The sequence below is a fragment of the Acromyrmex echinatior genome, chromosome 8 (genome assembly GCF_024713525.1).
Source record: "Acromyrmex echinatior isolate Ae372 chromosome 8, ASM2471352v2, whole genome shotgun sequence".
Lineage (NCBI taxonomy): Eukaryota > Metazoa > Arthropoda > Insecta > Hymenoptera > Formicidae > Acromyrmex > Acromyrmex echinatior.
In genome coordinates this window covers 6,525,647-6,546,438 of record NC_141859.1, presented here as the reverse complement: position 1 = coordinate 6,546,438, position 20,792 = coordinate 6,525,647, and the positions used below count along the sequence as shown (strand labels likewise).

At 36.2% G+C, this 20,792-nt stretch overlaps 2 protein-coding genes across 3 annotated transcripts in view; one reads left to right on the top strand and one right to left on the bottom strand.

Annotated features, from left to right (window-relative positions):
• Positions 1 to 20,792, top strand: part of PH4alphaEFB (prolyl 4-hydroxylase subunit alpha-1) — a 105,451-nt gene that overhangs the window by 81,180 nt on the left and 3,479 nt on the right. The window contains exons 4-7 of the mRNA XM_011053384.2: positions 18,711 to 19,033; positions 19,698 to 19,865; positions 19,992 to 20,164; positions 20,449 to 20,715. Coding sequence (XP_011051686.1) covers positions 18,711 to 19,033; positions 19,698 to 19,865; positions 19,992 to 20,164; positions 20,449 to 20,715 — 931 coding nt within the window. The remainder of the gene's footprint in view (positions 1 to 18,710; positions 19,034 to 19,697; positions 19,866 to 19,991; positions 20,165 to 20,448; positions 20,716 to 20,792) is intronic.
• On the bottom strand, positions 5,448 to 11,168 carry LOC105144467 (Helicase with zinc finger). Of its 2 annotated transcripts, none has more exons than XM_011053382.2 (6): positions 10,525 to 11,168; positions 9,014 to 9,678; positions 7,735 to 8,424; positions 7,128 to 7,643; positions 6,541 to 6,818; positions 5,448 to 6,473 (listed from the first exon to the last, which is right to left on the bottom strand). In XM_011053382.2, exons 1-6 carry the CDS (start codon positions 10,748 to 10,750, stop codon positions 6,119 to 6,121), a joined length of 2,730 nt encoding a protein of 909 aa, XP_011051684.1. In that variant the 5' UTR covers positions 10,751 to 11,168; the 3' UTR covers positions 5,448 to 6,118. The 2 variants fall into 2 exon arrangements, with proteins under 2 accessions (XP_011051684.1, XP_087264810.1); XM_087408684.1 differs by having other exon boundaries at positions 9,014 to 9,613; positions 10,525 to 10,731.

Sequence of the window (20,792 nt, the reverse complement as noted above, 5' to 3'; positions counted from 1 at the left end):
ATTAATTGCTTATTTAATAAATTAAATTAATTTAATTGTTCGTATATTTTCTTTCATTGAAGAAAACATTGATTGTGACACAAAATGATAAAATAATTACGATAGGAGCTCCATTTTTATGTAATTATTATTGCCATGTTGATAATAATAGCCATAAATATATGTTCTCTCAAATATGAGAAAGTTGTGTTATAATATAAATCATGATAATTTTAAATATTATAGTAGAATATTAAGATTTAAATGATAAATAAAATAAATATTTTTATTCAGTAAATACGATCGCAACTATAACCATTTTCTTAAATTTATTTACGTGGTAATAATAACTAAAAAATATGTTAAGAAAAACTAAAGATTTTTAAGCAGTGTGTGTGAGATTCTTATTAATACGGCAATTGACTGTATTTACGTGATTAAAACAAATGTAAATATACAAATTGTCCCAAAAATTGACTATAAATTATAGTTAAATTAAGATAATTGTAACCATTTTTTTCTCTCTTTCTTCAGTATATTTATTTAAGTCGAATATATGTTTGACTTAAATACATACAATTTTCGAAAGAAATAAAAGAAATTAAATTAATTTAATCAAATGAACGATCTTTTTTTCATATCAGTGCATATATCCAAGAATATTCCGACCACTTATCAAAATTTGCGCATGAAAGTAATTTTTAGCAGATGACAAATAGAAATTCAGTCATTAAATTCAGTTGATGTGTAATTCAGAATTAATCGTAACTTTTTACTGCTCTTTGCTCTGTTCGAAATAACATTTGTAGATGTATACGCAGCGAAATCGCGAATGAGATACTCGAGTGATTCGGTCCAATGATGCGCGACGAACGGTGATAAGTTTTCGTCTCGAGTCTCGCCTCAGAATCAGACCATTATCTGCCGAATAATTACTCATGCGAGCAAAGTTTGTAATCTACCGGGATTCTCTAAGCTAGCGATAAATCAACCATCGTAGCCGTCCGTCATAGTCGAACTATCAAATACGAGCAAGGGGAAAATCATTTTCGAAGAATATATCGCCGATTTTGAACAGGTTTCCCGTCTGCCTGCCTGCACACCTGACTCTTCCTTTTTTTCTCTCTCCGGCGTTCCGTTTCCCGTTTTGCATGGATGTTCAAAGTTCAACGATTGTAATCCAGTCACGGGATACCCATTTCATACGAGTAAAATTCGAAGGTACGCAGACATACGAACACATCGCGAAAGCGAGTGCGTTTAATTGACACGTACGCGAACTGATAGAGATAACGTATGATTCTGTGCTCCGGTTTGTGCACTGCTTTCCGTGCACACGAAGATTGCATGTGTCACACATTTTATCTACCGTTCGAATCCACAAGGAAAGTATCTCCAAATATTTTTTTTTTTACAATCTGAAAAGCATCTAGGATCGGCTTAATCGGAAATTGATTTATATTAATTGAAGAGATTTTTAGATCGATTTTAGAAATTTGTATATCCATTTTTATATTCTTGGAGAAACTACTACTGTTGAGAGAAAAGAATTGCCCATTCTATCTTCCTTAATTAAATGAAGAAGAGTGAATTTCAATCTTTTTTTCTAAAGTATTAACATCTTAAGACATTACTTATGATGGTCTAAAGCCCAAGACACAATGCGAAGGAATAGTGATAGCGATAGAAATAACACGATTTCAACCTATCAGAAATCAGATACACTGGAATATACAGTTTCTGATAGGTTGAAATCGTGTTGTTTCTATCGCTATCGCCATTCCTTCACATTGTGTCTGGGGCTTTAAAATAAGAACAAAATATGAATACCTAATCTTTTAATTAAATTTAATGATGTTGACCATCAACACCATCTAATGACAAAAAACCGCGGATACTTTTTAGATGATCCAATATATTCCATTAAATTATATACCAATTTTCAATTATTATTTTTAAGCATTATTAGGTAAAGAAGTATTTTTAAGTAGAAAAAGATTTTCGTTGTAACGAGAGGAAGTCTTTTCATACACTTGCGTTTGAATATTTTTATCTGTAATCCGAAAAGTATTCGGTATCGGCTGGACTAAGCGCGGACGTAATTTTACCGAAGGGAAAAGCATGCGTGAATGCGATACGCTTCTAGGAAGATTTATCGTTTTATTTTACGCAATCCGATAGGAACGAGAGGATCGCGCGAGAGGACAATTGCAAGTTAATTATCGTGCGTCCGCACAGTTTCGATAGCAGATTTCAATCGGTGATCAGTTAACATTCGATTCGGAATCGATTGTTCGCAATTCTTTGCTCTTTTTTTTTTGTTCGAAATAACACTGCGAGTACGTATATCTGGGTCGTTCAACACTTGGCTTATTCATCCCATACAGTCGTCGCGAAATGGTCGTTGCGTTCTATCTATCAGAGTAATCGCGCGAGTTCCGTAAGTTCGCAGATATTAAAAGCGTCTTATCTCGCTCACGAAATGGACGCTGCTCCGAGCAAGGATAGTAGATTTCGGACTCGCTTATCCGACCTCGTGATTACGTGCACGCAAATTGGTGCATTGGCCAACGCGAAACTCGCCGAGCGACGTCGAAGGATTTCATTTCGATTCGTCGATTCGGAAAATATCGTGTGTCTCAAATAAAAGCGAGATTCGTTTCATTCCACGCGCCAATAATTCATTTGCATGTCAGAAAGGAGAATCAAAGAGGAGGCGAACGTACAGCCAAGAGCCACCGGTGGTAGTTTAACGGAGGGAAATGTTCTCGGCAGTTAACGTGGGTAAGGTGAATTTTCAAGCTAGGGATTCGTGGGACAAACGAGTCGGGTCGAGACGCAACCACCGGAAGCGCCATTACTGGTATTAATAATCGCGATTACGCGATGGTACGGGTAGCCGTTCGAGCGCTCCCTCGGGAGAGCGAGAGCGTCGTTGTAATTGGCTCCGATAAGATAACAAAGTTCTATCACAAGCGCGTCCGCGCCCTGTAACTATTTGCTTCTAATTAAACGTCCCGCCTGACGATCGATTTGTTTTTATCGTCGATTCGAGAGGATCACGCAGACGGAAACGAGTCTTTGTCGAGGATCCTCATTTACTCTCGTTGCCTTTTATTAATTGCCATCGGTACTGCGCGACATTTCTTTTTTCTTCTCGTATTGTTTCCTTTTTTTTTATCGTCCTTTTTTTTATCCCAAAGGTAAGGTCGATCACGATACGGATCTTATTCTGTAGATGTTTATTTATACATGTTTGCGCGAGGCGAACATAAAATACACATATTTTTATACGCAGCACGATAAAGTATAAATAAACATATGTTTTTATACATATATGTTTTTTTTATAACCTTTAGAAGACGATGATTTATTTTTAAAATCATACAATTTCTCTTTAATTAATTTTACTTAATCTATTATAATTCATTATGTCATTGTATTTTTTGCTTCAAAATATGACACTTTTTAATACCACTATAGTTTCCCTGTAAAAGCTAATTTTTTAATAACATAATATTAAAATGCATGTGAATTAATAACTTCATCATAACTGGTTTTGTTATTGTTATGTAAACTTCATTTATTTTCATTAATAATAAAACGATAATTTTATGTTGATGTAAAACATTAATTTAACGGTAAAATTATTTAATTAAAATATATTTATATATTTTCTTCTCATTCTTTATTCTTTTTTGTTTTTCAATGAAACTGTAACTCAGAAATTTCGGTGGATATTGAGATACGGAATATTCAACGCTCTGAAAAGTGAAGGACAATCCTTCACGTTAGAAGAGATGAAAATATTGTCGTTATTTTTTACGTTAACGAATTGTTCAAAACAACAACGCAATTTAAAAACCGGATATAACTGATTTTTTTCAAACCACGAATGTCTGCTTCGTAAAATGTGTAACCGATATTTGTTGGAGAAATTACTCGTGACCGAGCATATCAGAATTACTTCCTGGAAATATTCGGTTTGACTAATCGAGAGATATTAAAAAGGGAACGTGATTTGCACGTGTAAACTTGCATATTCACGCTATTATGTACGTTATATTTAATTTTCCGGTAATTAGAGAAAACACGATTGGAATTATCGATGGAATTCTGATAATATTTCTCCTTTTCGCTGCACACGAAAAATCGATTGCACGGTATGCGCCGCGTGAAATTCGACCTCCAGGATTGCTGCAATATTTTCCGCGATAAGACTGAATATTCAACAGCTTAAGATTTTTTAATAAAAACTTTATTCATTTCCGATAAAATCCCGATTAAACTAACAGTAAAGCTCACACCTTAGTATACCTAATATGTATATGGATCACATTCTAGTATCATCAAGTTTCAGTTATAAAGAGGTATTCCAGTCTTTTCATCTAAGAATTTAATCAAATAATTTATTGAAAATAAATATTGAAAATAAATATAAGAATAATTAATATACATGTAGACATTCCTATGAATTTTTTCAAATTTTTTGTTCATACAGATTTTTTCGAATAATTTTGCAAAATAGCTGAAATTCTTACAAGAAGGAGGGTTTTAAATAGTTTAATTGTAAACAAAATATAAGAATTTTTAAAAGTTATATAGATAGAAAAGAAAGAATTAAAATAAAGTTTCACCGTATTATTTCGTGTAAGACTATAAAATGTTCATAAATTTTCTTTAAATATGACTTCACGTTAGTGAAAACGTGGCAACATCATTCATCAGAAATAATAAAATTTTAATAAATTTAAATTATAGTTTTTCTGCTTAAATTTTATTTGATAGCAATTTTGCATTCTTTATGCTCTCATGTTAAGATAAGAAAAGTTACGTGACTCCCCTTCATTTTTTTAAGCTGGAGAACCTCCGTAAGAATAATTTTGTATGTTTCTTCGAGTTACATATATTTTACTGTATTCTTCATATTCCGCGTTCCCCTTGTATATCGAATTAAATTAATATAATCAAATTATTAACATAATCGAATATGCTAACATATTGCTTTGCATCAAGAACGAATCTTGGTATTTTGTAATATTCCTTAGATGGAAACCCCACTTCTATCCTAATTCAATTAGCGTCAACATACAGATATACAGAGATCTGTGAGATGATACTCCTAACAGCAGCAGATCGGATCGCGCGAGAGACAAGTCGCGGCATAGAATTACGTATCGAATATTCGTGGATGCAGCGGCATCGAAGCTGCACGTAGCATACGTGTCTGCGTGTACACGCGTGCTCTGCCTTTAGGCATTAGACAATACCCGGTTCGCGTATCAACGATGTATCTATCGTCGTTGTATGTCCTGATACATCATCCCTTCTCCAAAGGATAACATCGCGTTGTTAATACGAGAAAATTAACACGCGATATTTTAGGATTTCGAGCATTAGCACAATCAAACGTAGTTCAAAATGCGGTACGTTGGATCTCGAGAAGAATTGAGAAATGACGTTTAGACTTTTTTACGAAATATAGTTATATTTATTCTTGATAAAAATAAAAATAAAATTACATAAAATATTTATATATATATATAAATTATAAGACAATAAATTTTTTAAATAAGAGATACAAGAGATGTTTTTTATTTAGAAATATATATTGTCTTATAATCGACAATGTTGAATCTGAAGAAAATCTAGATACAAAATAAATTAATTTATGGAATTCTCGCTCTGTACACATATTACATGTTTATGAAATTATGCCCATATTGTTTAAATGTCTAGATAAAACGAAGAGTTTTAAGAAACTCAATCAATATTAATACAAAATATATTCGAGGTATATAATTCATATTTTTCTTAATAATTTGTTAGTAGATAATTCAATCGTACAACAAAAGGTAAAGACATTTATACTTTCATGAACGCTCGTGATACACATCTTAATATATAAACAAACATACAATTTACATACACGTTTTATACATCATAGACAATCATACTATCACACAAATGAGAATTAGACTCAATGCACACGTATATAAATTCAATATATTTCATTTTATGGCGATCGATGCGATCGAAAGAAGTGCTGACAGTAATACCAGCGTAGTTTCGAAATTCGTGAAATGGACAGCCGTGTCCCAAAATAATCGATAAAGATTCTTATTTGCATCATGCTTCATCACATTGGCTGTTGTGGAGGGTAAATTAATGGATACCAAACCGGTACTTGAATATACTGCACGAAGCACAAGGGCGGTGCTCTGGGAAAAAATTCTCTTGCATGCGGATTCAAAGGCGATATTTGAATTTTCGAAACCTGATTCAGATGTGACTGCAATTCTTTTCGATCCATCCCATACAAATCAGCCATTTCTAGATATTTTTTCCAAAGATCTTTGCAGCAACCTATAGTAAGCAAAGCGACTGGATCGCCTACCACTGCTACAAAACATTTCGCTCTGGTTAACGCAGTGTTTAATAAGCGTGGATCCGTTAAAAAGCCGTAATCCTTGATTTTTACCTCTGCGGACGATCTGTAACAATCGATACTATGTACAAGCGTTTTAAATGTACTAGTGTCATTTGTAGCAAAGTCGATACCTGTCAGATATCCTTGTCCGGACTGTACTGATAAAAACTGCGGTGAATTGTTTGCCTTGGACGTTTAACACCCTCTCGACAGACACATCGAAAAGTAAACGCTTGCGCAATTCGATTCGCAATCGTTGTACTTGTTCAGGATAATACGACAAGACTCCAATAGAGCCGTCGTTATATGGACCCCATTGTTGCGTCGGCCATGCTCTCCTCAATTCTAGTACACGATTCGCTAGTTCTTCTGCCTCTGTGGCATGGTGATATCCCGTGGAACATGTAGCCTAGTAATCACAAATCGATCTGAATGCCCCCTTTATTCTAAAGTCCAATTGAAGTGTTTAAGAAAAAAAAAAAGAGAGTACATTTTATATTGTCAAATCTTTTACAAAAAAAACTATCCGATTAAAAAAAAATACTATCTAAGAACATCTTTTTTTATCTCTGTATGGCCTACATACTCAATAATTTGTAAATATATATAGTAAATCGACAAAACAATTTAAACAGAAAATACGTAGGATTTTCTTCGACAGATTGCATCAAGCCTTTTATTCTACATTAGTCTCAATGTTTCGAAATAATCCGTGTACCTGTTCTTCCGCGCCGTTCACAGCATAAAATATCAATGGTTTAAAGACTGGGTGCTTCAATAGTTTCATGTTAGCAGGTTTAACCATCCCATCATAAAACGTTTCAGATGTGTACTTGATTATATCCGCATGTGCGCGATAGTTCTGACATAAATGTATCCGACATGGATGTTCCGGCGGATAGTACGCGTACATTCTCTCCAGAAGGCTAATGCCCAATCCTCGCTCGTTCGCTAGTATGCTATAGATTTCTGGTGCGAGTTGCATTTGATCACCTGCCAGAAGCAGGCGAGTTTCTCGGTTCGCCAAAGTCAGAGCTATCAGTGCCTCGCATTCCATAGCCTGTGCCGCTTCGTCAATAACTATGTGGGTTGGCGATAATTTAAGACTCATCAGACAACTGGATGTTGCCAATGTTGTAACTATTAGACCACAATTTTGAAGATCTGCTGCAACTGGATCGCGGAAACGACCGTGTTCGTCCATTAAGCAATATTTCTGCACCGTCGGATGTACCTAAATCGCGAAAATAACCAAGTCGCCAATGATAGATATGGTTCTCTTTCCTATTCAAAAGAAAAGAAATTAGATAACGTTGCTCACCTACCGTGTTCAAAGAACGTAGTTTGTAATATATCCTAACAGGCTTAAGTCTTATGTCTTTATCCTTATTGTACCAAATATGGAAGAATTCCTTAATGTAAAGATCGGCGGCGCTGTTGCTATGCGTACACAAAAGTATTCGATTGTTCGTATTTTGTACAAGCATACGCAGCATGTGCGCTATGGTGAATGTCTTTCCCGTGCCGAATGGTCCCAACAAAAGGACTGGTGGTGAAGTCTTAATCGACAATGTTATTACAGTGACTGCTTGTTTCTGTTCATGATTGAGCGGCGAATCCAATAGTAGATTAGAAAGGATACTAAGATTACCGGAATCAACCTGTAGAAAGTCATAGACAATTTCTTTGTCAGTCTTGTGCTGTTCATCCATTAGAAACACCAGGTTCATATCCTCGAGACTATCTACTGCCAAGTGCCATTCACAGAAGTTCAAACGATTCAACACGAATTGTACTTCGACCTCGAGTTCGTTGTGCTCCTTCAAGTCCCAACAAGCCACACATTCTTTGCTTAGTCTCACATGTATGGAGTGCGAGTTTTTATCTTCGATGTGAGCCTCGAAGACATTAAACTTTGTTTCTTTGCCCCACAATTTAAGTAGAACGCTATTACAGCTGCGCTGTAGGAGTCTGCCGCTCTGCGTATCCTCCAAGATGTCCCGACTGAGTGGGATCTGTGGTGACAATAAATTTCACGCGTTGGATATAAGCGATCAAAAGAGAAATGACGTATCATTATTCTTAAGTGGGGAGTGAACGTAAACTGAGCGGGAACTGGCAATGAATTCGATTGGCCGCACACTAGTGTATATTAAAGCCGTTGTACATGATTTAATTTATGTAAAAATAATTAATATGTAAAAATATAAATATTTCAATTATAAAATACAGATTTCACTTAACAGCGCAACAATAACACACACAATAAAATATATTAAAGATTTCATAATTTAATCCGTTTCTTATATATTTACATTAAACTTATATTTTTACGTTAATTTATATATGACTTTAATGTGCACCAGTTTGCACTGAGTGCGTCCAATCGAATTCATTATAAACGAATATATATATAAACGAATCTAGCAGAAAATATACACGCGAATAAGTGTAATATAAAAGTATATAATGCATGCGTTCCCAAGAAAACTGTGACAAACCGTACAATGAATAAGTAGATATCACGCACGATCGTGTGCCAGCGCGGTGAACAGGGAGTAAAAAGCAGCAAGAGAGTCTCCTAGAAGCCAGAAAGAATCGCACCTGAGCGAAGAGCTCACCCGGCGGCGTGTATTTAACGATGGTGGAGGCATCGCTGTTGAACAGTACGTAATGCGACATGAGACGTAACCACGAGAGCTGGTTGTATCTTGAAATCTGCTCGTGTCGTGCGACCTCCTCGAGGGTGATCAACTCGTGCATGCGACCCCGATAGTTCTTTGGCGTTAACCGATTGTCTGACAACGTATTCTGAGTGAGGACAAAGTTCTGCCTGTCTGGACAAGGATAGATCCGTGATAGTTTGGTCTCTCGTGGATTGGCGTGCGGCATGAAGGGTGAATAGAATTCGTAGGGGTTCTTCCATCTCAACGATATTTGCGACTGTTGATAATTTGTTGCCCTCTGTATCCGTTCGTAGTCTTTGATAAGCAAGTAGTCTGCACAGATCCTCTGAAGATACACTGGCGCATTCAGGAAACCAAAGACTAGGTCTTGCCGATATGTGCTATGTTTTTTTGCAATGAAACCAACAGTCACCAGATATTGTCTCTTATCTTCTTGAGAATCACCCAGGTAGGGACCATGCCACCACTCCTGGCCATTCGTCACTCCAATTTTTACACCGTTCTTCTTTTGCACTGACTTCAGGAAAAAATTGGCTCGATGATCGTTGGATATCAAAGCCACATTCTGTAACTCTTGACCACCTTTTGGGATCGAAGATTGGTAAGAGTAAAACAGATGAAATGGAATAACTTAAGTAATCGCATTAATGTGTTGCTTGCTGAGATGTTGCAAGTATAATTTCTTTGTTATGCATTGTTTTATGTATTATCAAAGCAATGGGAAACAAATTAATGATCATAAATAGAAAGTTAATTGTAACGTAGCTGACAAAAAATGTGTTAATCTAGAAAAGATGATAAGAAAAGTCTGTCGTTTGAAGATTTTTCAAAATTATTATTGTACATGTATTATATAGGATTATTACAAAACTGGAAATTAAAGAAAAGTCAGGGAATTTTGCAAAATTAAAATTTTTGGCTTAAAAAAAATGTGTACATCATACCTACAGTTTCAAAATACCATTTAACAATTAAATGCAAGTAATGTCAGAAACATTAATAGTAATTTACATTGCTATATTAATTACTTTCAACAAAATATATAACTATATATATATATATATATATATATATATACACAATATATATAAAATAACAGTTTTCAAATCAGAATGAAACAAAAAGTTTCAAAACATTGAACACAGAGAAAAATCCTGAAATTTTCTTTAGAAATCAGGAAAAATTATAGAATTTTAAAATGAAGAATTTGTGGTAACCTTGTTACATTATAAACGTTTATTAACTTAAAAACGTGTTTTTTTGCGTTTACAAATCTTTTGCCGGCAAAACGACGTGGCGTTTGGATGTAAAGTTCATCGATAACACTCATGATTTATTGACGAGACATGCCGATATCGATATCGTCGAATCTTATATGACAACTTTTTGCTTTCCTGCAGAATAACAAGAAAGCCTTGTCTCACTTACCTTTGGTAAAGATCGAAAAAGTCCACTCGTAGTTGCCTTTCTTACCAACGATCCTGCAGTTAGCACTACCATACAAATAGATATCTACGTTGGGCAGCGGCTCGCACGTGAGAATCGTGTCCGGATCGTTGGACCTGAACCACCCGCATCGTATCCGTTCTGGAAAGTCTGTGAAATATGGAAAGTTTTCTTTGCTGTCGTTCGTCTGATGTTCCGCGGCCGCCATGATGGGCGCTCGTGGTCGTCGACTCGCCGAGGAACTCGCCGTGTCACAGAACCATCAAACCGTCGTCGCGAGGCATCACGCGGATCTTTTCTCTCTCTTTCTTTCTCTTTTGCGCGCGCGCAAAGTGTTTAGGACTTTTGCATCACACAGACAAACACCAGCCAGACAAAACACAGACGTGCCGTCAATATTCTCGTCATCACAATCAACTATTCCGTTCGACGCAGTTCGGCGAAATGTTTCTGACTGACGGCGCCGTCGGCGCCGCCGCATCGCGCGGCATCGCGCCGAGCCGCCGAGTCGAGTCATGCCGGTCAGTACGCATGCGCGACTCGCGTGCACTTGTTACCGTCTTTATCAACCGTCGATAATGAAGAAATCTTTGTTACCTCGGAATCTCAAAGTACGATCGGTGCAACAGAAATCTGTCTTTACCGTATCGCGTCTTATCCTGCATCGCGATAAAAATTTAAATAAAAAAAACTTTGTACTTTATGCTACTAAATATTGTAACCTAGAAATTACGAGGGTTCTGGATATCATGATGCAACGCGTTGCTTTGCCCTGCGTTAAAAAACAATTTCGAAGTAGCTCTTGGGTATCTAAAAGAATAATCGTCTCACGCGTTAAAATTGAAGTTCATGAATAATTTCTCGGAACGTCGCGTCGCAACTGACGCTGAAGGTGTCTCTTTTTTTTCTTTCTTTCTTTCTTTTCTTTTTATTGTGGCACGAAGTTGCATCTGCAGGGAGAAAGGAACTTCGCGTAACGGTAATTTTCATGCAAATCCTTCACGCCGCGGACCGAGTGACTAAATGACGATCGCCATTATCCTCTCGCGGGAGTTTCTCCGAGAGGGGTTGAAAAAGGGGGTAGCCGAGGCGCGTTGCATCGCGTCGTACAGGTGGATGGGGTTGAAAGCCTTTCCCGGCTGGGACTGGCAATCACTTTGCGCCAATGCAATGGATTTAGCAGACGCGAGACCGGAATTACGAGACAGATGAATAATAAACGCATCGAGCTTTAATTATCAAGACTATTTAAGAATGCCGTTATATGACGTGGATGACAAGACTGTAAAATACAAATGAAGACAGCAGTCGGGAAACTCTCTTTGTGTAAAATAAGATTAATAAATCGCGAGACGGACAGAACGATTTTGCTAAAGTAACTAAAAATTTAACTAGAAAATAATCTGAAAATAATTTTGTCGGACTATTAAATTTAATCAAGTAGAGAAGTTATCAAATTAATCAAGTAGAGAAATTTTCGATGGAATATTAAATATTTGAAATATTAATATAAGCACTAAGATCCGCTTTTATCGAAATAGGAGTTCTCTTTATACTTAATTAGATTTATTCTCATTGGTCCAATCTCGTATTACAATTGTCCGGATTATTAAAATAATTACATAGAACATTCAACCTAGTTATTAAACTGTCGAAACTTTTTGCAGTATTACTCACAATGCTTGAGTTTCCTACTATAATTATTTAGATGGTACAATGAAATTATTTTCAGATCTGTATTTAAACTTTTAATTATTCCAGTAAATTCGTTTTTTCCATGATATTTAATCTAAATATAACGAGTATATTTTTATACGTACGTATTTATGATGTAAATATTTTTATTTCTAGTATATTTATTCTTATATTTTTATTGTTATATATATTTATTGTATACAAAGTATAGTTTGCAATGTTTTTTTTTGCAAGTGTTTTCGTTTTAACGACTCGTAGTTTTGTCATTCGTGTGCAAAACACGAGCTCTGAAATATGCGAAATTCGCCACTGTTTCGCACATCGCGTTCTACCGTGTGTACGCACCGTACATACGCTATTCCATTTGCGCTGACACGAATGAAGAAAAACACACCCGGAAGTTTCATGGAAGTTGACCGGAAGTGCCGGCAAATACAGTATAAAGCGTGCCCGATGTTCATGAAAAATGAGAAAGAAGAGATTAAAGCTTGTAGGACTGAGAGAGATCCTACTTGCGGAGTACATTACATAAGCACATCCTTTAATTGCAAATTTAAACTGGAAATTCATACTTTATAACAGTTTTTTGATGGACGCACTCAGACTTGTCTTCCACGTGAAACTCCGCACGGAAAAAACAATTTTGTTGAAGTATTTAAAAATTTAGCTAAATACAAATCTGAAAATAATTTTATCGAGATTATTAATATCGTCAAAATAATATATTCTGTGGAACATTTTCAAAGTGCGCGAAAAAAAATAGATTGGATGGTTCAAGCAAAGTTATAGCTTTGTATATACATATATAGTTCAACATCTATAATTAAAAAGATTAGATAATTCAACAAAGAAATTATGTCTGTAAACAATTATTAATATGTTAATTCAGGTAATTTTTTGCTACAATGAAAATGAGTAATGTAACAATTTTCTTTATTACAACAGTAAAAAAAAAACATGTCATCTTAGCTAATGTGATTTGTAAAAAATTTCTATCTATATATTGAATTGATTTTCATAGAAAGATTTTTATTGTCTTTGCTGTGTTAATAAATTTATTGCACTATTATAACAAATATAATCGCTAATTTGATTCGGTTCTACAACTTTGCTATTTTAATGTAGAAAACTAATTGTTTGTACTTACATTACAACTGTAGATATTTGCTAAATTAGTTTTTAATTGCTTTGACAATTAAAAATCCAATCTTTTATCCAATCTTTTTTCCCATGTAGTTTATCTAGAATATCAAAATTTTTCGAGCATTCCTCATTATTTGAAAATTTCCTACATAATTATTTTGATATTCCTAAAAAAATTATTGTCAGATCTACGTTTAGCTAAATTTGTTAGATACTTAAGCAAAATCGTTCTTTCAGTGCGAGAACGACGGCAGAAAGTCTGGAAGCAAATTCCAGGAGCAGAGTGAATTTTTTTGTTCCTTCCTTAATTCGTGCTCTCACTTAGCTCCCTTTGTCTTAAAATCGTCCTCCTGAATTTTCATCCGCTCATGAACTCGGAGAAATTAACGTACAGGATATTCAAGGAGAGACCTCGGCTCGTATAATAGTTCCGTTAAAATAATCTCTCGTCACAAGATCAAAGAAGAACGGAGGTTTGCGAAGTCTCTACCGCCTATAATATCATGGCGTCTCCGAACCGCGGGATACGGGCGTGACGTCAGTCGCGTTGAAAGAGGGATGATAGCGAAAACCACGACACAGGCGGAAAACCGGGACCGATCATCCTTTTCGAGGTGCACACCGGCATGCCGGTCTCGTGCGCGCGTATCGTTAATTAAAATCTGTCGTCGGCGACGCGCGGCCGTTGCGAGAATGCGCTGACACGACAGCTAGGGAGGAACGGGGTGAAAAATCGCGCTAACGAGACGGCTTTCGTTATTGGCTCGGCGCTGCGATACAAAGAACTGTATCGTTATCGAAAGAGAAAGAGCGAAGAGGGAGAGAGAGAGAGAGAGAGAGAGAGAGAGAGAGAGAGAAAAAGAGAGAGAGGAAAAGAGGGACCGCGCCTGTCTTTCGCACGATGCACCGTTTTTAATAAAGCCGTATCGAGACGTGTCATTTAGCCGTAAGCGTTCTCCCTGTAACGAATACCTCTCCCCAGATCGTAACGTTACGGGGGTGAATTGTGCGACGTACGTTTGAGATAAATCGCTCGGATAGTCCATCCACTTCCCAGGAGAACTAATCCTATCGAGCATAACGATCGTTCACAGTTCACATTTGACATAAAAATGGAAAATATAGTACATTTTTCTCTTCCTTGACAAGAGGAATCTCCATATCGCGCAGTTTTTGCATTCCAATGCGATTGAATAATTAAGGCTGGGTTGTTTTACCTTTCGATAAACTTCAGCTCATTCTCTTGGGGTGGATTCAGACTTAGACAGAAAAGCAGCAGCCAATCAAAACTTGCGATGATAGTAAACAGTATAGAAGTCGAAACTAGCGACTACCAGCGCGAGTTCTGATTGGTTGCTGCTTTTGTGTTTTCTGCTTTTCTAGGTCTGAACTCACCCTTACTCTCTTATTCTCTTATGTTCTTATTTTTTTATTTTTTTGTTTATTCAGTAAATAAATTATCACGTAGCTTATCTGAAGATTGAACAACCAGTTCTAAATGGAAAGATCGTTTATGTTGCCTCGATAGTTTATCGAAGCATAATAGACTGTTTACAATGAGAGTAATATTGTGTAATACACTGTTAAATTCTTAACGTTAAGTTATACTCAATTTGAGTTATTTCAATCTTATTATCTATAGGTCGTCAATGCTGTTATCCAATATATATTAATTTGACTAAAACAATGGAGTTAAACTTAAAGAAAAAATCAAGAAAACTTAAGAAAAAAATGTTAAATTGACTTAAATTTAGGCTTTCATAGTCCGTTTTTATTTCAAGATTCTCTTAAATAATGTCTTAAGATACTAATACAGCTCTAATTTATTATTTACTAAGTACATACACTAATACGAACGTTTACTTTGAAACTGACCACAGAAATAGATTAATTTATTATTTTTGACACAGATGGAAGTTTAAAAAAATTAAAAAGTTATTTAACTCAATGGATTGGATTTACGATTGTTCCTTTGAGTTCTAACAGTACAAACAGTATAAAACAGTACAAACAGTCTATAAGAAATTGATAATCGATTATTCTCTCCACATTCGACTGTAGTCGAATTATTTGTTACGATTTACACTGTATTAATCCCAATGTAAATCGCCCTTTAAAAATGTCATAAAGTCCCTTTCGTTTCAATTACTGCCGACTCGAGAGAGCAACGGAGTGTTAATGAAAAATTATTACGATTCTCGAGAGCAAACGTGTACTTTGAACAATATGTGCCGATACATCCCGTGTATGTACTCGTACCTACTCATTAATTATACTTATCGTATCGATTTACCGCGATTCACAAGCGATCATAAATAATGCGTGCGCGCGCGCGCATGCATTTCACCCTTAAGAGATGAGGCCATAAGGCGGATTAAGATCCATCACGGCAACGCGACGCAACGCGCGTATTTGATTATTGACGGCCCGGATTTATTCGGACCATACCGATTGGTACTCGACGCGAAACGCACACGGCACCCGCTCGCGATTTGCGGCAGCTGCGAATGTCAGGTGTACGTCGCGGAGATATGAGATAAAGGGAGAGAGAGAGAAGTCACGTGCATCTGCCGCGTTTATTTCCCGTAATTTATATGACTCGTTTATATACCTCCATTAACGCTGGACCACCCTGATCCACGTAGCATTCTTAGTTTCGATTTTCATTGTAATAACCGCGATGTGATTTTATCGTAGTGAACATCGTTGAAACATGATTGCATGTGAAGTAGCATGATAGCTGAATTCCTTTAGCATATCAAGATAATTTTCACATAAAAGAGAAATTATGGAGGGAGAGAAAGAGAAATGAATGGATGAGAATCGAGATAGAATTAATATTAAGAAAAATATTTGCAAGCAAATATACATGTGACGAGAAAATTTTATTGAGAACTATGATAACGAAGTATTTCTGCAAAATATGTGTTATTAATTGTAAGAAATAAAATTTGTTAGGAATAAAATTTTATTTCGCCGTATTTAAATAAAGATTTAATTCAATAAAATAAATATTATAATCCACAAAGAAATTTTTTAATATTTTTTCCACAATGTAGCGTGAAAGAAAACGATTTTGTAAAAAATTTAGCTAGATCTGAAAATAAGTTTGTTTATTGTAAAGCATCAAATAAATATGTAAAACTCAAGCTAGTTGCTAGAATGTTAAAATTTTTTGCAGTATTGTTCATTATGCTTGAGTATTCTATGTATAATTATTTTGATAGTCGAACAAAATTATTTTTAGATCCAAATTAATGTTTAAATACAGCAAAAGCATTCTTTCCATGAAGATCTACTATTGTGAATCAAATATCTCGACGAAGCCACGCGTTATTTCCGGTGGAAAGGATGATTTTACTGAAGTAAAAATTTAACTAAATACAAATCTGAAAATAATTTTGTTGGACCTAGAACATTTAAACTGGTTGTTATAATGTCAAAACTTTTCACAGCATTGTTCACCGTGCTTAAGATTACTAACGTAATTATTTTAATTATCCAACAAAATTATTTTCAGACGTAGCTAAATATTAAAATATTTCAACCTAATTGTGTTTTCCTTGCACTCGTTAATTTACAGCAACGTTTACAGAGAGAATTATTACAAAAAGTGCAGTAAATATATATCTCTCTCTCGATTTGATGTATTTCTATAAAGGAAAAGAAAATCATTAGTTTCCCCGATTCGTGAAAGGATTGACTTATGTCTTCTCCCGCGGTGATACTGCTCTTGTCATGATTTCTTCCTCAAGAGTGAGATGCTAGAAGTGCCTCGATCAGACAAAAACCATCTTTGAGTTTTTAACGTGAAAAAGTCTTCCGCGTCTCGGCTATATATTAAATGCGAGAACGAATCGACAGGGACGTCTATTCCGGAGATTCGCGACGAGAGATAAGTCGTCTCTCTTCCTCCTCCTCTCGAGAGGACGTCTCGCCGCGTTGTCGAGCGACATCGTCGAGGACAATGGTGTCGCCAGGTGTCGGAAACGTCTTCGTCGTTCGCCGCGGGGTTGATATCGCGATAGAATCACACCCCGATTGCAATTGGAAACGACGGAACGGTATGTTCCACCTCGCTCCCCTTTTCGTGGTGATAAGAAAAGTTATCGCCACTTCTCTCTTTTTCTCCTCTTTCTTATTCTTCTTTCGTTCGCGCGACTTCAAATTACTTGATAGTCATGCGGATACCCTGCCACATTAATTGGAAAGTGGAATTCTTTAAGCGGAATGATAATATTTTTTTTATCTGACCGATTCAGCGATGAGATAAATCTTAAGCTTCTGTCTAAATCGATTTTGTCGTCTCATCTTCGCTACGTTTGGTCTCATTTTCGTTTCTGTACAATCGATTACGTACAAAATGTCTTTTCTCTCATCTATGATTTTTAAAAGTCAATTTGAAACTAAATTTTTTGCTTCATTCGGTTAAACTGTTGAATTGCATATTAAAGGCCTCTCTACACAAAATTCGATGGCCATAGAAAATTAAACGGAACAAAGCGCATTGATTTCGAAAAAAACTGATGGCTATAGCGTGAATTAATTAAAGTTGTCAAAGAGCGTGCGAGATTATCTCTGATTTCTGTTCGTGGATTGAATTCGCTGTTTAAAGACCAATTCAATTGAAAATCATGCGTCATGACATTAATATTACACGAATTGTGCAAAAAGGGACCGATTGGATAATCTAGGAAGGAAGCTTTCAAACATTGCTTAATAAATTCCACTGTGTTATTAGATCCCACGCAAACAATTCAATTAAATCTAGATTTCATTCCCGCAGCTGTAAACAGCAGCAGGACAGATTAATATCAATGATCTTTGATTTCCGTGGTTATTTTATCACGCTTTTGTTAGCATTAATAATTTAATAGAAATTTCATAAGTCCATCTCCGCAGTCGAACGTTTGATATTTAAATATATTTATGAATCATTAAAATCAATTCTTTTTCTTTTATAATAGATTAATAAAAGAATTTGTTTTTGAGAAATTTTAAACTTAAATGAAAGTAATTATTTTTGTGTTTCTTATATTTATATAATATAATAGTAGAAATATAATATAACATAATATAAGAAATTATGTAGAAAATATAATTTTATATTATATTATTATATTATATTATATAAATATAACATAGAAATGTGTATCCAATCGCATCTGTGCGAAAGTTACACACATGTGAATCTTTTACATATTTTATTACGCTTCTGTCTTGTGGTGAATTGTTTTTCAAATTGAATTTAAACAAAACGAATGGCTGAAGGGTTAATTAAATTTTTTTCCTGTGACTTTTTCCGGTTAATGGAAAACGTTTCTTTTCAGGAACGTGGAGGGTTATGCGAAAGAACACGAGGAGGCGTCCAGGAACATTCAGCAGTACCTATCGAATCCTATAAATGCTTATCTGCTGGTCAAACGGCTGACCACCGATTGGAAAAAGGTGGAGGAACTGATAACCGAGGACGTCGGCAAGTCCTTCGTCGCGAACATCACGAATTCCAGGAGTGATCTAAAATTCCCAACCGACGAGGACCTGAATGGGGCCGCAGTCGCTTTGATGAGGCTGCAGGACACGTACAAGCTTGAAACCGCACAAGTTGCGAGGGGTGTCTTGAATGGAGTGCAATACAGCACCGGATTGACTGGTACGAATGACATCTCTTCTTGTGTAAACTGTATGACTCAATTTATGTTATAGATATCTCGGAATCCTTACACGTCAAACGATCCTTTCAATCGAAAGTAAATATCAATCTGTATCTGAAGAAATTATTTAACACAGCACGGAAACGTGCCCGATTCCTCTGTCTCGGGGAATTCAATTAAAATTTCTATAGGAACGTTCACGAAACTGTTGCGAAAGGCCGTATTTTCCCTAACGTGATGGCAAATTTAACGAGAAGAGCGAGTTTATTGTAGCACAAAGAATCACTAGTATAAGAATAAATTGTATTATATGCCGCTCATTTTTGATGGTATGAAAAAAAGCGTATAATAGAAGCGAGAGTCGGAGAATTTTACGGTGTAAAGAAATATGAAAAGCGCGCTTTGCGGTTCGCAAAAAGAAAATTAATTAACGAACTCACTTTTCTCGCTATCAGTATATATGCCACACCTGCGCTTCCGTGTGCTCTTTGCTGCGAATAGAAAGAAATTCAATGGAACACAATCCAGATTGCCTCGTGGAAAAAGAAGATTCAATGGAACGCCGACTGTATATATATATATATGCATTCTCGCGTCTATAATATAAATAATTCTCTTTATTTTTCATCTTCGTTATATACGTGGGATAATTTCACGTTTCAGCAAGCGATTGCTTCGAATTGGGCCGACAATCTTATCACAATCGCGATTACTATCACACGGTTTTGTGGATGCAGGAGGCTATGGACCGCTTACAAGAAGAACAGAATGCTACCACCACCTCCAAGCCTGACATCCTGGAATACTTGGCGTTTTCGACGTACATGCAAGGTTCTAACAGTGAATTATATTATGCATGTCGTATACATCGCGAAAGGCACGAGAAAATTTCTAAAAGCCTATTCCTTTGGCAGTACATTTCAAATACATAATATGTCCATCTTTATTGCCAACCAGGTAACGTCGCCCGTGCTTTGAGTATGACGAACGAGCTGCTCGAATTGGTGCCGACACACGAGAGAGCGTTGGGAAACCGCGCGTATTATCAAAAGGAGATCCAAAGCAAAGCGAGTCAGTCAAAAAAGAAGCGAGGCGAGGATGGGAAGGATGATACTGCGATACCTGAGCAGGTAAACCATGATTAGAATCAGCCATTTAGGCTGATTAAGAGACTGTCGGAAATGTAATCTAAATGAAAGTAACAGGAGAGAGAGAGAGGATACATTTTAAATAATTGTTGGATTTATTATAGCAAATTAATTTGTCATTTATCTATTTATCTTGCGATTAGCGCGAAAGATACCATTAAACAACGAAGAACTTTTCGTCGCCCATTATTTTCGACGATGTAAAATCTCGGTGTGCAATCTCAGTTTTCCGCAAGCGTCCATAAAGTTCGTTATCGCACTTACAGAACTTCACTGTCGCCGAGGAAAGGGTGAAAACGTGGGAGGAAATGACAGAGAGGGAGAGGTACGAGATGCTTTGTCGCGGCGAAGTATCTATTCCGCCGGAGGTGGAGAAGAATCTTAAGTGCCGTTACGTCGACCGTGGAATTCCCTTTCTGAAGATCGCGCCGTTCAAGGAGGAGGAGGCGTATTTGGATCCGAGGATAGTTGTTTATCACAACGTGATCTACGACGAGGAAATCGAGACGATCAAGCGAATGGCTCAGCCTAGGGTAAATAATTACGTTTACCAGAAATTATCACCCGCTGAGAACGTCTTCTCTGAGACGCCGTGTACACCGCCTGTTTC

Excerpts from the sequence above, each read along its gene's own strand:
- LOC105144467 (XM_011053382.2), bottom strand. The coding sequence starts at position 10,750 with ATGGCGGCCGCGGAACATCAGACGAACGACAGCAAAGAAAACTTTCCA. Across the intron at positions 8,425-9,013 it reads CGGGTGAGCTCTTCGCTCAG|ATCCCACTCAGTCGGGACAT; the intron begins GTGCGATTCTTT and ends TTGTCACCACAG. Across the intron at positions 7,644-7,734 it reads AACTACGTTCTTTGAACACG|GTACATCCGACGGTGCAGAA; the intron begins GTAGGTGAGCAA and ends TTCGCGATTTAG.